At 41.1% G+C, this 16,601-nt stretch overlaps 1 protein-coding gene across 2 annotated transcripts in view; it reads right to left on the reverse strand.

The window, feature by feature from the left end:
* FAM53A (family with sequence similarity 53 member A) overlaps positions 1–16,601 on the reverse strand; it is a 70,070-nt gene that overhangs the window by 31,791 nt on the left and 21,678 nt on the right. For both annotated transcript variants that reach the window (XM_071447255.1, XM_071447256.1), the window contains exons 3-4: positions 10,620–10,674; positions 6,098–6,900 (exon numbers count right to left, since the gene is read on the reverse strand). In XM_071447255.1, the coding sequence (XP_071303356.1) occupies positions 6,098–6,900; positions 10,620–10,674 (858 nt within the window). The remainder of the gene's footprint in view (positions 1–6,097; positions 6,901–10,619; positions 10,675–16,601) is intronic.

Raw genomic sequence — 16,601 nt, forward strand, 5'->3', positions numbered from 1 at the left:
TCCACAAACCATATTCCAAAACCCAAGGGCACTGAGGGTGCCCTGCAGCATAAGATACCCACACAGAGTGTAAGGACATGTACCACCCACTCCATCTGAGCAGTGCTGCACCATCCCTGCACCACTGAACTGCAACATGTCAGACACAGGTGGAAAAGCCAGACCTACATTCTGACCATGAGGTGCTGTAGCACATCGTGCAAGTGAATCACAGGAGCTGAAGTGATGAAGTGCTGCAGTTGTAATTAAAGACCCTTCCCAAATCACACTGCACTCGTGTGCAGGGCACAGAGCAGCCTTTGCTGACTCCACAAGCAGAACTGCCACCTACCCCAAATAACCTGTTTGTTCCCATTTAGACAGGAGGCTACGAGAGACAGGCTTTACATAAGCATCTCAAGCTATTTAAAGCAACATGTTTACTATTTCCAGAACGCAATCTGAATGAACTTCATGAGCCAGCACTTAACCTACTTGAGCCAGTGCAGCCCTGACTCACAGGGCAGGCACCCTGTGAGCTTAGTGAGGGACTTGATATCACTTCTTTATCTGGTACAAGCTAAAGCAGCAACCTGGGAGAGAGCTTAACAAAAGGGAGCAGCTCCTTCACTACACTAATCACAACAAGAATTCAATGAATTAAAAAGAATGCTTCTACATTTGCTTAAACTTAGTGAGGTCACAGTGTGGCTAATGCATAAACCTGTCCCCATACTAACCATTACAGTAACCTCAAAGATCAAAACCCAGCCATTGCCTGGTAGTTCTCAGACTGCAACCACACATTTTGTTACCCTGGCTTATATAACTCAATAAAATAATTGGTATTATAGCTCACCCTTGTAGCTATTTACAATGGCTTCTACAAACTGGCCCACCCAAATGAACCAAGTAAGTGGATGTAGAGATTGCACAACAGAGATCAGGAGTTACCAGGAAAGCCTCTGTAATAAAAGCAGCAGCAATCTGACCCATCTGACCCAAGTTCAGTTGCAACACTGCTGATGTGCTGTGCCTTTTATTAAGTACTGCCTTCTCCTCCCACCCTTCACAAATCCACCCCCAAAATTCACCTCTGCTTCTGTGTATGTTTTTAAACAGCTGTTTCAACCAACTGCTGTTGAAATCACTACCAACTAGTCCTGCTGCTTATTCTGACATGTAAGTGATACTAATTTTGCTGTTTTGGTCAAAGTTGATGTATTTGACTCATTTGTTCACACCCACCCTGTGAGAAACCCTCATTCCTATACAGAGCCTTTACACCACTGCTACCTGCAGCATAAAGGCAGTAGTCATATAGCAATTTTAACTCAATTTACTTTAAGGATCAAAGTTATTCAAATGTTTTGCCTGCTGTTGAGCTGAAACTTCAAGGAAGACTAACTCAAGCATTCAGGTGTTGCAGGTGACGAAGAACTGCTTACAAAAATTAGATTGTTGCCTAACACCATGCAGGTCCAAGATACGGGATTTAAAAAGCTGATTATCAATAGAAAATAGCTTTATCAGCACTTGTCAGAGTTTGAACCACTGATGCACACTGTGAAAGCCCCAAGATGCACACTGGCAGGAGCCAGGCCATGCTGGAGGAAGTATCACATTGCACATTCATTGTTCCTGCATCCCTCAAAGCAGCTGCTCTGGCTGGGCAGGGTGCCAGCTGCAGCTTTGACCTGACCTGGTGTGGCACTTAGGAGCTCTCAGTACCAAGAAAACCCAGTAGTAGAAAATCCAGATGACTTTCAAGCATTTCTAAGAAAAGAAGCACCCTGTACTAGGAAAGTACAGCTTCAGTCCTGAGTTATTTGACTGTTTAGAAACCCCTAAAACTCTTCATTGTGTTGTCTTATCACTCTAATGTTAATTAATGCATGAGGTGCCCCAGGATTCAATAGTTGAAACTATTACTTATGTGGATAAAGCCAGGTATTTGGTGTTAACTATTTAAACAGACCAAGCACCACTTCACAGAAAACACAAACAGTTTGGGATTTTAAAGTATGCTACCAGGATTATTACTCTCTGGAACCTCATGCCACCACACTGGGGGAGGAGTAACACAAGAATGTTGAACACCAGAAAGACTTCAAACTACAGTGTGTTGTTTGATCTAAAACAGAATTAAATCTCACTGTCACAGTAAAACTTGCTTACACACCAAAAAACATGTGCAACCTCTTGGCTGCTCTTGCCTTGTCGCACCTCAGGATCAACTGACATAACTCACAAAGCAGAAAACTGGAAAAAACTCAGCAGTTTCCACTTCAGTAAAGAAACATTTCTCTCCTCATACTGCAGTTAGCAGTCTAAACACCACCTTGACTCATTCAGTGGCAGCCTCTGAGACAGAGTGGATTTGCTGCAGGAGAGCACAAGCCCGGAGAGGCTCTTGGCCACACTCAGGCATCTCCAAACAGCAGGGTGACACAATGTCTGCTGCCAGGGAGGAGGGCTGGCACTGCTCGCTGCAGCCAGCTTCTCCTCTCATTCTTCTTTCTGATTTGCTTGTGAACAAGTGCTCAGAGGGCACAGACACAGCGTTCTGCTGCGCTACAACTCCTACAGCTCTCCTTGCACACAAAACTGAATGGAGAAAGTAATTTTGAGCCTTCGGGGGCTGGAAACAGCTCTTGCTTTTGTTATCTTTTCCTACAGTCTTTTCCACTTGTTTTTACAGCTGTCTTCATGTCCTAGGTCTGATGTTTCACAAGTTTGAATTTTCAGCTTCTAGTGCAGGAAAAGATCCTTCCCAAATTTAGCATTATGTGAGAGCTAAGCAGGCCTGAACAGAAATCTGCCTGAACACTTCAATCTCTTTCTACATACATGAATCACTTTACTGGATATTAATGCAGCATTTTGCATGAGAATTGAAGGTATGGAATATTCCTTCCCAAGAGGGCATGAAAACCTAAACCAGAGGGGGAGTGCAGTGGAGTGTGAAGGTCTGTGGAAGAATAAAACAAAGTCAAAGTACATAGAAATAAACAGTTTATGGTATTCAGAGCTGCCCAATTTCTTTACCTCTTCTAAATAAAGGTGTAAATCAGAATATTAAAGATGCGACAGTGGAAGGAGCAAGCCAGGAACAAGGACAGAAATTAAGAACAGGCATGGATAAATTAATAATCTGAATTTTCTCATCAATGAATTCTGAACTTAAAAAGCAATGACAATGGAAACTTTGCTTTCAGAATTAGACTTTTGATTTTCTAGCACTAACATTTATTAAATTAATAGGGACTGAAACAACAATCAACAAGATTGTACGTTTTCAGAACTCCACTAGCAAAAAAAACCCAGTTCAGTAGTGAAAAGAAGTCCAAAACACAAAAAGCCAATACCAAAACAAAAACAAGAAAATAAAACACATCAAACCAAAACACACCTTTCATCCCCTTCTGCCTCTAAAGCTTCACCCAACCACAGCTATTCAAGATCTTCATTGAGATGTAAGAGCCTTTGCTTCAAGCTGAAGTAAATAAATCATTTATTGCTGATTAATACTGATTTGAGAGAATTCCTTGCTGAGAAGCCTTCTGCAGCTTTAGCAGGTGTTTGTGTAAACCTCTCAGGACACCAGAGCATTGGCAGAAATGTCTGCAGCCCCAAAACTTTCATCTTCAAGCAGTTGTGGCTCCAATATACCACCTTCAGATCTATCATAAATCATATCTGCCCTATGTAAAGTTCTCCACAAGCACTATTATCTAACTGCTGACCTGGTTTTGAGCAACCATTTGGTAAGTTGAGCTTTTTAGGAAGACTGGAGAAGATCAAAATATTTGCAGTAAAGCTTAAAACAAAAATCCTTAAAAGTGCTTGTTTTCAACAGAGGTCTTTCATAAACTGACTTGGAAGTGAATTTGAAATCACAGAAAAGGTATTTTTGGAAACAATAAGGAGCCATCAAGATACATGAAAGGAAGGACTTACTGAACTTTCCCTAATGGTAGCCCTGATCTTCACTGAGCTCTATGCAGATATAGGACACCTTGTATGACACTTCAAAACAAGCTTTCTGTAGTATTAGCTCATGACATTGTGCACAGCAGTAATTTTGCTGAAGACCACAATGTAAATTTCAAAGCATATACATCTGCTAGGATTTGGGGCATGCAGAGAAGGTAAGATAAGACTTCTAAAATAAAATGGGTAAGCCAGCTGACATTCTAAAAAACCCTGATATTCCTTGGAAACTTAATTTTTGCTTCAAATGCTTCCAGTACTTGTCTCATTTTTCAACAGACGCTTTCATTAAGGTTTAGCGTGTTTGGAAATTGATGTATTTCCAAGCTATAGTTTGTGCCTTGGAATAAAAAGACAGTAGTATCTTAATAGGAAGATTCTACTGAAATGGCTGGAAAGAAAGCATCAGGTCTTGACACTGCACAATAAACTACTCATCATGAAATCATCAATTCAAAATAGTCTTATAGGAAAAGCAGTCAAGACTGGCTAAATATTAGTGCATATACAATTCTGCAGCAATTCTAAACTGCCAAAAAACTTCCTATAGACATGGGCTGTAACAGGTTTCCTCCATATACACTGCTGTATGGATTATTTAAAAAGGTGCAAGATCTGAGAAACTGAAGCTATTCAGTAGCCTGAAATATTGCATCTCACCTCCAGAGCTTGAAGAATGCAAGCACTGAGCCTAGCCAAAAAAGGGGCAGGTTTTCAATTTTACATAAAGAAACCTGCATTAGACCACACAGGCAGTTGAAAGGCAAATCCAATAATACTTCTGGTCTAGATTAGCAAACTAATCCCAACAGTGATTAACACAGAGAAACAGGTAAAATCTGATTAGCTAACTAGTAAACTTGCATCTTAGCCAAAACTCAGAACACTGTCTAGTCATACCTAGAACAGAACTGATTATCAACCTTATCAGTAACTACACAGATTGCTTTACCCCCACAGCTCCACCAAAAATGTTATATTTTTAAAGAGGAAAATCCTTTAAGATATAAGGAAGTTGTTTCCAAAAGTAAAAGGGAAGGACAGTTGTCACCACAGACTTTTACCCAAGTGGATATAAATCAGTTAGCATCAGATAGTTCCAGTATCTATCTTACTGGTATTTTGATGTAAAGCCTACTAATATTGGGGTATCATAAACTGCATGTTTTAGCCAACACTGTGTCCTATTCTATTTCTTTTTCTTTCTATTTTCTTTTGCACAGTGTATCACATACAGAGACACTGGTACACAACTATGTCCCTTCCTTACAATTTTACTGCTACTTTTGCAAACTGTCTCCTCACCACTGGTCATAACAGAACTATCACACAAACCTTCCAAGTCTGGTATCTACTGAAGGCAGTAGGGCACAAAGTGTTCTCTGACCATAATGTTGGATTCAGTTTTACACTTTTAACTGTAGCACTCAACTCTGCTGACCAAGAAACTCCAAAGAAGCGAGTTCTGTTACATGCATTTGCATTACATACAAAGTATAGGCATGAACTGAAGTTTTCTAGCTCTTGAATCAGCACCTCTACTCTATGAGGAGGGAAGTAGAACTCTTAAATAAAATTCTGGAGGAAAACACCTCTCCATTGAGCTAGAGCACGTGTAGTTGCCATATTAGAATACTATCTCTTTCCAACTGCTTATTTGAAGCTCCTTTAGTTAATCCATTTATACAGAGGTTTGCTTGCTCTTATTTAGCTTCATAGAATTACTCAAACCAAGGAAAGGCCTAATCAAACAGATTTGCAGGAAGATTACTCCAAAATCATTGCACTGGGGAACACAGTCAACTTTTTGCTACCATGTCTACTCCATTCCCCATGGCCTCCTTGCTTTTCAAAAAGCAAGCTATTTTTCTGTGGTCTCTGCTTTTAAGCATCTTTTCAGAGCTCTCAACATTCTATATGAAGTAGAATGCACTTCAACAACTGGGTTCCACAGGCAGAACCTAAGTAGCATTAGGGTATAGTGCAAGCAACCTGCTCTCCTGCCAAAGGTGACAGACCCAGGGCACAAGCAAACCTGCAACACCTACAAATCAGTGCTGCTGATCTAGAAACAACCTTTCTGCAAAAGAGCACCCTTCCCACACTGAGCAAAGCAAAATCTCACCCGTGTCATTTTAAAAAAGTCTAAGGATGGCCTGTTCCATCGTACATCCTCCTCCCGTCTGCGCTTCAGCCGGCTTTTCTTCTCGTTCAGCACGCAGGGCTGCGAGCGGCACCTGAGCAGGCCCTGCCGCCGGCTGAGCTCGGGTGTGGAGGTGGGAGTGCTGCTGGCTGAAGGCAAGAGATTCCCCGTCTCGGTGATGTGCTCCTGGGAGAGGGACAGGCGGCGCCTTGGGTTAAAGTCACAAGGGCCTCCGGAATTCCAGCGGGTGCTGGAGCTCGTGCTGCCCTCGCTGCTGTCCACAAACCCGCTGCTGGCAGAGGAAGGCCTGGGTACTGGAGAGGTGTTGAAGCTGGTGATGGTGAAGACGTTGTTGAGGGACAGGATGTTCTGTGGCAGGCTGATGCTTGTGCTTCTCTGCAAGGTGGCACTTCCGTGGCTGTTGCAGCGCTGCAAGGTAGCGCTGCCGCCGCTGTTACAGCGTCTCTTTGACACAGGAGTCCAAACCTTGGAGCTGCCGGGCTTCCAGGGGGAGCGGCAGCGCGCCAGCTCGTCCGGCTCCGACAGCGAGCGGCAGTGGCGCTTGGTGGGCGGCGCCAGGGGCTGGCCCGAGTTCTCGTTCAGGTTCAGCTCGCTGATCCATCCCGACACCATGGATGTGCTGGAGGGCTCCTGCTGCCACGGCAGGCTGCCATTGCTGGCAGCGCCGGTGCTGAACGGGCACACTGGGAAAGGGTAAGCTGAGCTCCTGGTGGTGTCAGGCTGAATTGGGTAACCCCCATTTAAAGCTTTCCAAGGACTGTCTTCTGAAAGCAAGAGAAGATACAGGTGAGAGGTGAAAGGAGAAAAAAAACTAGGCTTAACACAAATCGTTCCATGTAAAGCCATCAAAATCATCTTTAGAAGGATGAGCCATAAGTACTCAGTTCCTAATCAAAATTTCACACTATAAAAAAAAGTAGAAAATTCAAAAACACAAAGACCAAAGTATTTAATCAGGAACCAATCCAGGCATTCCTTGTTGATACATTTTCCTTTACACTGAATAACTACAATGGGTTTTTTTCAGTGAGCAACAGGACAGTTTCCTAGTGCACAGCACACACTGCAATTAAATCAGACTAGTGAACAAGCTCAGGTACAACCAAAACAGATTAACAACACAAGAAGCTGTTGAGACATGGATTCTTGCAAGAAGCCATCAGGGAACTTTTTATTTTTTTATGCAAGAGCTGGATAATCACTTCAAACTGCTGTTCTTCATTTAGCTCTTATGCTTTTCTATTAAAAACACCTTATTAAAGAAAACTTCCAAAGGGTGTTCACATTCTCTGCTCTAAAAAACTTTAAATTAGAAACAGTATAAAGTTAAATCATGAAGACTGTTGCTTCCCCCCTTACACTCTGACTACAAGAAAAAAACCCCAAATCTTAATTTAATGCATAAAATAAAGTATCCCTTAAAAACCTCCTGCAAGTCTTACTGTGAATGCAGACATAGTGCACAACTTCTCATCTGAAGTGGCAATGCTGGGTTAAAAGCAGTCTGCCAGTGCAGCCTCTCACTCTTTTGTGAAGTGTTTCTTTGAGAACATTCTGCACATTTTACAGCTGTTCCTCCACATTATACAATGAAGTGTAAGAAGAACTACAGCAGACTTTGGATTTGCAAATTGAAAAGCAGCAAAACTGTTGGCCAGCTAACAGTGCTTCATGCTTGGTTAGAAAATTTGCTAATTTAAACCAATTAGCCAAATAAGTTTCACTTATCCTGGCTTTAAAGAAAGAACATTTAAAATACCCATTTTTTCCCATACACCTACTTTAAGAACCTAGATAGAGCCTAAACATTGAATACTAGTATATTCCTATGGTTGATTTTCTAAACTAAGTTTTAGAGTAATAAACAGCTAAAAGACTTGCTGAGTAGCTTTAAAAGTTGCAAACCCAAATAGTTGTACATGTTCCATGCCCAAAGTATGTCATGGATTATCCTGTTTATTTGGATCTTATTTAAAGAACACCCTATTGTCTCAAAATCATTTAACTGTGCAGACAGCTGGCCTATTCAAACATGTTTTATTAGAATTCCTCTGTCCTTCCTCCTCCATTCTTTCAGATGGGTACAACCACATACTGTGCTTTGCCTTAAGCATGCAAGCTCTTCAAGGCAGGGACCATCCATAATTCAATGCAAGTAAAAGAGCCAACACAATAGGGTCCAGCTAATGTATAAAACTCCTAGCATCTACTGTAGGACAATTTCCTAGCTGGAACTCACCTGATTTTTTAAAATCCTTCAGAAGCTTTCTTCCAGGCTAGGAGACTTATTTAAAAGTTTAATGTAAAAATAAAAATGCCAAGAATCTGTGTTTTAATTGTTTACATGGCAGAAGCACCTAATAATTTAGTCTGGAAAACAGCTCTAAGATCAGAGTCCAATCATTAACTTAAATCCACCAAGTCCACCACTAAACCATGTTCTAGGTGCCACATCTACATGTGTTTTAAATACCTGCAGGGATGGTGACTCCAGCACTGCCCTGGGCAGCCAGTTTCCATACTTGACAACCCTTCCAGTGAATAAATGTTTCCTAACATCCAATCTAGGCCTCCCCTGGTGCAACTTGAGGCCGTTTCCTCTTGTCCTGTCACCTGCTATTCAGGAGAAGCCTTTCCCTCATGCACAGGAGAGGTCACCTCATTAGAGAAGGAGACTGAGTTGGTTAAGCAGGACCTGCCTTTCATAAAGCCCACACTGATAGGCCTGTAGCTCCCAGATCCTCCTCCAGGCCCTGCTGGTAGATGAGTGCCACATTTGGTGACCTCCAGTCACCTGGGACCTCCCCAGAGAACCAGGACTGCTGGTAAATGCCAGAGTGGCTCAGTGAGCCCACCCATGACTCCCTCAGTCCTCCTGGGTGGATCCCATGCAGCCCCACAGACCTGTGTGGGTCCAAGTGATGCAGCAGATCTCTGACCATTTCCCCTTGGATTATGGGGGCTTCATTCTGCTCCCCATCCCTGTCTCCCACCTCAAGGGGCTGAGCACCCAGAGAACAACTGGTCTTACTGTTCAAGACTGTGGCAAAGAAGGCATTAAGCACCTCAGCTTGTATCAGCCTTGCATCCAGTAAAGGATGGACATTCTCCTTAGCCCTCCTGCTGTTGCTGAAGCATTTACAGAGACATTTTAATTGTGTTTTATGGCAGTAGCCAGATCAGCTTCTTGTTGAACTCTGGCCCTTCTAATTGTCTCCCTGCATAACCTGACAACATCCTTATAGTCCTCCTGAGTTGCCTTCCCCTCCCTCCAAAGGTCACCTCTCCTGGCTTTTTTTCCTTAGCCTTGAGCTCCAACCAAAGCTCTCTGTTTAATCAGGGCAATCATCTTCCCCACTGGCTCATCTTTCAACAGCCTGCACCTTTAACATTTCCTTCTTAAAGCACATCCAGCCTTCCTGGACTCCTCTGCCATTCAGGACTGCCTCCCAAAGGATTCTGCCAACCAGCCTCCTACTTCTGCCCTCCAGAAGTTCCAGGTGGCAGCTCTCCTAATCCCTGCCTGCTCCCTTCTCCAAGGATCAAACCCCAGGCAGCCTCTGATCACCACATCACCACCAGTCCTTCCCTGTTTGAAACCAGCAGGGTCTCTCCCTGGGCTGAGCTCACTCCTCAGCTGCATCAGGGAGTTTTCTTCCACAAAGTCCAGGAACCTCCTGGACTGCTTCCTCTCTGCTGTATTGTATTTCCAGCAGACATCTGGCGAGTTGAAGTCCCCCATGACAACAAGGACCAGCAATTGTGAGGCTTCTCCCAGCTGCTTGCAGAGTATTTTGTCTGCCTCTCTTGATCCTGGTTGGGTGGTCTATAACAGACTCCCACCAGGATACCTGCCTAGTTGGTAATGTTATTTCGACAAAGCACCATTTGAAACTTCTCACAAACCAAGATTCACATTTTATGAGGAATCCCACTGAGCAAATAAAAGTCCTCCTTGCTCAGAGAAAACATAACATGCAAAATTTCAACTCCACACCTTAATAAGGCAGTACAAAGTTCACATATCAATAACTGGAACTCTTCTTTTTGCTAGATGAAGCTTATTCTAATAGGACCAAGGGGGAATAAAAGCAAATAACACTTCTGTGAGGGCACTGGACTTCAGCTTCAGGTTTGCATCATGCTGGATGGTCTGTGTGGCAAAGAATATAATAAGGTGTACAAAGATTTCTACTAGCTGAGGAATCTGAAGATGCTTAACATGAAAAACAGCATTAGTGTGCTTCTGCAGGCCAAGGCAGATAATGAACAAAAAAAAAGTTACACGGGCTTTTTACTATGCAAAGCAGATCACAAGTACAAAACTAACAACCAGCTATTCCCAGTATTGTTCAAAGACCAGCTTAAACCAGCAGGCTCTACAGCAGCATGCTCCATCCCCCTCACCTTATTTACAAAAGAAAGGCTGCTTGCTATACCAATTACCTCAGTAAAACACAGCTAAGGTTTCTGAAGAACTTACCATTGATTTCGAAAGGGAACAAGCTGCCACTTTTGTTCAGCTTCTCAGATGAGTACTGAAATCAATCAGAAAAAAAAGTTTTAACTGTGGAAAGAGTCAGCATTCACTTCAAGGAATGTGCATGCAGTTTTTAGTTTTTTTATATGTGCAGCTAACAATGCCTTTAAAAAATGGGGTTTTCCAATGTAACTTGAAGAAATTCCTGAACAGCTGATCTTTATAAATAAGCCTCTGGCACCTAATTATTTGTAATGTTTTCTGATATATTGCTAAGTATCAAACTGTTTCAAGAGTTACAACATTAGCCCATGCGAATAAACTGGAAAATTAAGAGTGATAATTCATCCTTAATAAAAGAGCTTTGATCCAATTCTCATTTCAGCAGAGAGGAAATTACAATCTGGCAGTTGGGTTTCCATTTTCAATCTTAAGGCTAGAAGGCTAAACACTTCATCTTCAACTAAGGGACAGGAATAGCTTTATCTAAATTAAATATACAAGGTCTTGAAGTTCCCCACCATGAACACTGTTCCAATCAGGCTTTATTAGTATTTTACATTTTCTTACAATCAATGAAGTAGTAAAAAAAAAACCTGCAAAGTAGAAAAGCCATTGAAAAATACCTTTTCTATCATCAAAACATCTTTAGCAGACTGACTGCTTTTTAAATCTCAGCTTATTGGTGGAAAACAACATGACAGCCATGCTTAAAACAAGGTCTGTGTGTAAAGGCCTTCAATTAAGCCTCATCAGTAGCATCTACACAGTAAGACAAGTTTGTAACTAATTTACCTAAAAAAATATTACTACAAAGGCATTCTTAATGGTCTAGATTCCTCAGACAAAGCACAGAGCCTGCAAATCCAGCATCCTATAAAGGAGCTATAAATAAATGGCTCATAGCTCCATCAAGCCAAGGGTCATTATTCACTCCCCCACCACCACCTCAGGATGGAGAGGAAGATTGCTTTAAAAAACAGCAACACACTTTATGTGAACATTGTTCTTTGTGTATAGCCAAAGAAGATAGCATTGTACATACACTTCCTTTCCAGATACAAAGTCAATTTTTAAACAAACATCCTTGGGCTACAAAGCCTTTTCTTTTTTTTTCTGTACAGCAGCACATAGTGCTAGTGACAACTTTATATCCTTGAGCCCCACAGAGACAAACACTGAGCTGTGGTAATATTCCCTTGGTGTTATTGTTTCACAGGTAGGAAATAACAGAACACATTAAAGGATAGGACAGCAATGAGATTTTTGATCTTATTTTTTAATCAGCACCTGCATTATAAGACAAACCATTTCATTTTTACTTTGTAAACACATTTATAACCTCCTTCTAAAGAAGCTACTCTAAGTAAACAGCAGAACCCCAAGTTTAAATCTCCATTGGATCTGCTGTTAATTAGTCCAAACCATTTGAAGTCTGCAACTTGCCAGTTGCATAGAATTCACATTTAAAAAGCCAGTACCCATCTTCAATTTAATCAGGCACCAGCTTCATGTGAAACACAGGAGCACATTAAGGTAACAGTAGTTACATTTCAGCTGTCCCTAAAGGGAAAATGGACAAATTAGAGACTTAAAGATAAGATCTTCCAACAAATTCTTCCTTTCCATCATTCCCCAAATAAAAGGCAATATCAACCTATTCAACTATCAGACAGTAGCTACAGAAAATGTGTTTTCATAACAAAACTCTGTGTCAAAAAGTCTTATTTATCCTGAGCCAGATGAAAAGAGTAACAAGATGAGTTAATATGGGCATAATAGTTAGGGCTATTTAAAAGACTATTTATTCACACAGGCCAAGATATTCAATACCCATAAGGAAAAGAATCTCAAGGACAATCCTACATGGCAGCTGATACTTAAGTTTTTACAGTTTTCAGCCAAATGCATCTTTAAAAAGCTTCTCTTCATGAATGTCCAAGTTATTTGATTACCTGTACTTTTGCCACCTTAAAAAGCCTTGTCCATCAATTAGACTAAACTACTTTATCTTTGACAACTGCAGAGCACTGGAACCATTTGTCAGGGGCACTATGGAAACAGCAGGATCACATACACACAGACTCTGTGTCCTCCAGAGAACTGCAATGTTCCCTAACTCAGACAGCAACCTTGTCCTTCCAGCTATTTCTGACCAGGTTCTGGAGAAGTCAGTGCTCAGTTCCATTACAAAGCAGACACATCTCCTCTGCAACTTGGCATCTCTTACACAGAATCCTGCTAAGTCACAAATTTGCTAATTCTTTGGAGATTCAGACCAAAAACTCTAAGAACATGACATGTGACATCACATGCTGAAAGGGAGAGTAAGCTGCACTATTTCTATCAAAAGCTCAAGGCACTGAAATAAGGGTTGAGTGACTAAGAGGACAGCAAGTAACAAATCTCCTTTACAATATATGCTTGGCTTTCTACAACTGAAACAAAAATACTTGGAAACAGTGCCTGCTGGTGTGTTTTAACTACCTCTGGAAGCCTAAACTTGAGAAGACCCTGTCAGGCTGTAAATTTTTATAGGAGGGAGGATTTCTTTATTTAATCTATACAGCACATGGCACAGGTCCCACTAGATAGATATTACTGTAACAGGGCACTGAACCAGTTTATCAGCCCTCCTGGGCTGGCCACGCTCTACCCTCCCCCAGTCATTCCCTTTGTGCTAGGAGCTACCTGAAGCTTCCTCAATTCAGACTTTATTTTGTGATTATGCCTGAAAAGTGCTTGCAATTGCTGAGAACCTTGACAGGGAAGTCTGCTACCCCTCTGTGTGAAGGAAATTTTCCTTAGAATAAGGCCAAATTATTCAACAAGGTCACTTTCCTGAAGAGGAAACACATCCATCTTGCAACTACTGCTTTTTGAATAGATGTTAAAACATCCACAGAGATCTCATGCCTTTGGAGAATTTATTAGGGAAATAATGGCATATTTTAAGATAAACACATAAAACAATGAAACTACAAGTTTCACCTGAGGTTAGAATTGTTTGCTTCATGCCAAGAAGTGGATCTACTTGGAAATGCTTGTTCATAAATAGAATCTCTTTTGTGCAGCTGGACAGACTGTGTCCAAAAGGAAAGGAAAGGTGTGGTACAACATCTAGGACAGTGCTGCAAGTTTCAGTTGGTTTTCTGAATCTTAACAGCTGTTCTTTCATTAAAATACTCACTCAAAAAGACACCTAGTCTGAACTGAGTAAGTGGAAGAGCTGTGCAAGTGAGGCTGACAATGAATTATAATTTACATCACTAATTTTAAGTGTTCTTTGCTAGCAGAAGCCAACTGTAACAAAAATAATTCTGGCTATTCTTCTACACTCCAATGTGCTGCATTAAGGACTTCACAGCCTGTGCTATCTCTCCTCATTATACTCAGAATGACAACTTCATCTTCATACTTTTAAAATTAATGACTTTAATTTCAAGGCATTTTTTCCAGTTTCCAAGTATATTTGAGTTCCTCCAATTTATCAGCATCCTTTCCAAACCACAGGGATGCCATTGTTTATCATTCAAATACTAATTTAACCACCACCATACAGATGTGACTCAGTCTGAATAAGTCATGCCAGACCTCTGTCTCTCTACCAAATGTCCTCCAAATATGACTGGATATGAAATAGTGAGGAGGAACACTTTGACCTTTTCTCAGGATGCAAAGAAGTGATTAAGTCAAGTAGTCTGACAGTGGCTTTTTCTCTGAGGAAGAGAGTCTAATTCTACATCTTTTAACATAAATAAGACTCAAAAATTAAAAATAACAAACCCCCCCCACATGCCTGCAAGGAGTTTTACAGCAAAACTTGTTCCTTTCACAAATCCTTGACTGGCAGTGCTCATGTTTCCTTACTACCACACCTTGAAGTCTTTACAGCTCACATACTGTTACTTCACAAACCAACATGTGATTCTATACAGCAATATGAAAAAGATACAAGTTTAGTCAGAATACAGACAAATCCAAGACTTTTGAATTCTAAAAAAGTTTTGAGAGTTCAAGGGACTAGAAACCAACTATTTGATTTAGTGCTGCTGTCAACTCATGAAAGGCACAATGTGCTCACAGAACTTCTCACTTCTTTTGTGAGGTAGAGTTGAGCAACCAGGGACACTACTTTGTGAGCTACAATACCCAAATTGAGGAAAAAAGCTTGGGACAACCTTCCTGCTTCTACAGCAAGTCACTCAGTCATTTTCCTGAAGGCAGGTGCAGGACAAGGCTGTACAACATCACTGAGCATGCACTGTCTGAATTACACCAGCTTGGAAAATTAGCATGCCATTTAACAGAGCAGTAAAAAGCTGCAGCCAGTATTTTACAACATAAAAGAGAGGTACTTGGTCACCACACAGCTTACACAAATGAAAAAGTGTACTCTGTCCTATACATGTTGTCTTTGTGCCCAGCTCGGCTGCACAGTACATGGCTTTGAAAGAGCCATTCTTTCTTCTTTTATAACCCTCATTCATGAGCTGTATAACAGAATAGCTTTTCCCCAGCTATTTTATCTACTTGTGCCCAGACACTTGTGCAGATGCACAGTAAAAGGTATCACAAAACTGATAAGGTTTAACTATATTAACCCAGGCAAGAAAAGTTGGTCTTAATCCTCAATCAGCTCACAATGAGGTTCACCACATGGTGTCACAGAACTTTGTGCCAGCACAAGTAACAAAAGGTCCAGCCAAGATCACTTCAGAATTGCTCCAAACTGCTGCTATTAGAAGAAACTACAGCATTAACCTGAACTTCTTGCCAAAAAGCCTAAATGTGCTAGCAGTGATACCAAACCATCACCAGCAGCCTTTTTCTCTTAGTGACATTTAGCAATTGCCTTCACCAGTGGAAAAAGCACATTTTTTATCATCTTAGGTTCTCATTTTAGTCAGGAAGTCATTATTTGCTTCCATGAATCCTTTTTAGTAGGGAGCAACCTACTTGCACACTTTTATTCACACTTGCTTCTCTACTTCCACACCTCACTATGCAATTTCCACACTTTTTCAGGGTGCCATTGTGTACAAACAGAACCTGTTCCTGTCCTCAGAACCTATTTTCTGTAAGAACTACAGCACTTACAAAACCAATTACTTGACAGATAAAAGGAGGAGAGGAACAGGAGAAGGCTGAGGACGAAACAACTGATGAGACATCATGTGCCATTTTCCGCTCTACTTGTTCTTTTTCATGCTTTTTTAAAAGTCCAGATAAGGAGAGGAATAAAAAGCAACCAACCTGCAACACATTACAGCCAAAACACTCCTGTGCAGACTCCACACAGTGTAAAAGCAGTAATATGTCCTTCTCTGCTATTAGAGTCTGTGGTCCAAACTTTCAGTGACTTTTGGTAAAAAGACTGGAAAGTACAAGGTGCTGCTACATGTTTGTCACTAAACACTGCTACTGGCTGTAAGTCATTATTGGCTCACAATTAGGCCCCAGAGTTTAGTTACAAATTATGACACTGCCAGTTGACAGATACAGCAGATTCTCCTACAAACTGCATGACCCAAATGCTTCGTCAAACCAGACAAAATAAATGCAAGCTAAGTATGCACTTCTCCTGAGAGAGAACATCGTTTTAACACCTTAAATCTGTCTTTCAAGAATAGCACATATCTAAGGGGCAGGTGAAATAAAAGTAAAATCAATTATTGTAAGAACTCTAAATGGACCTGCTACAGTTTTGAAAATAAAACTGTTTGATTAATGTCCACTGTTACATATCCTTACTGGACAGGGAACTGCATACATGAGAATTGCAGGTGCTTGTGCACAAATTCCACCACATTCAAGGTATACTTCACTTGCTTTGGGCCCTTGAAATCAATAAGGAAGCAGTTCAGTTGTTTAAATAAGTTACAACACAGAATTTAAAAGTAACTGACATACTTCAGGTCCAATATTTGATTATTTTAAAAAGTAACAAGACTTGAGTTGAGCAACACCTTGACATTCAGTTAA

This window comes from Agelaius tricolor, unplaced genomic scaffold (genome assembly GCF_023055355.1).
Source record: "Agelaius tricolor isolate 1412-34295 unplaced genomic scaffold, bAgeTri1.0.p SCAF_24, whole genome shotgun sequence".
NCBI lineage: Eukaryota > Metazoa > Chordata > Aves > Passeriformes > Icteridae > Agelaius > Agelaius tricolor.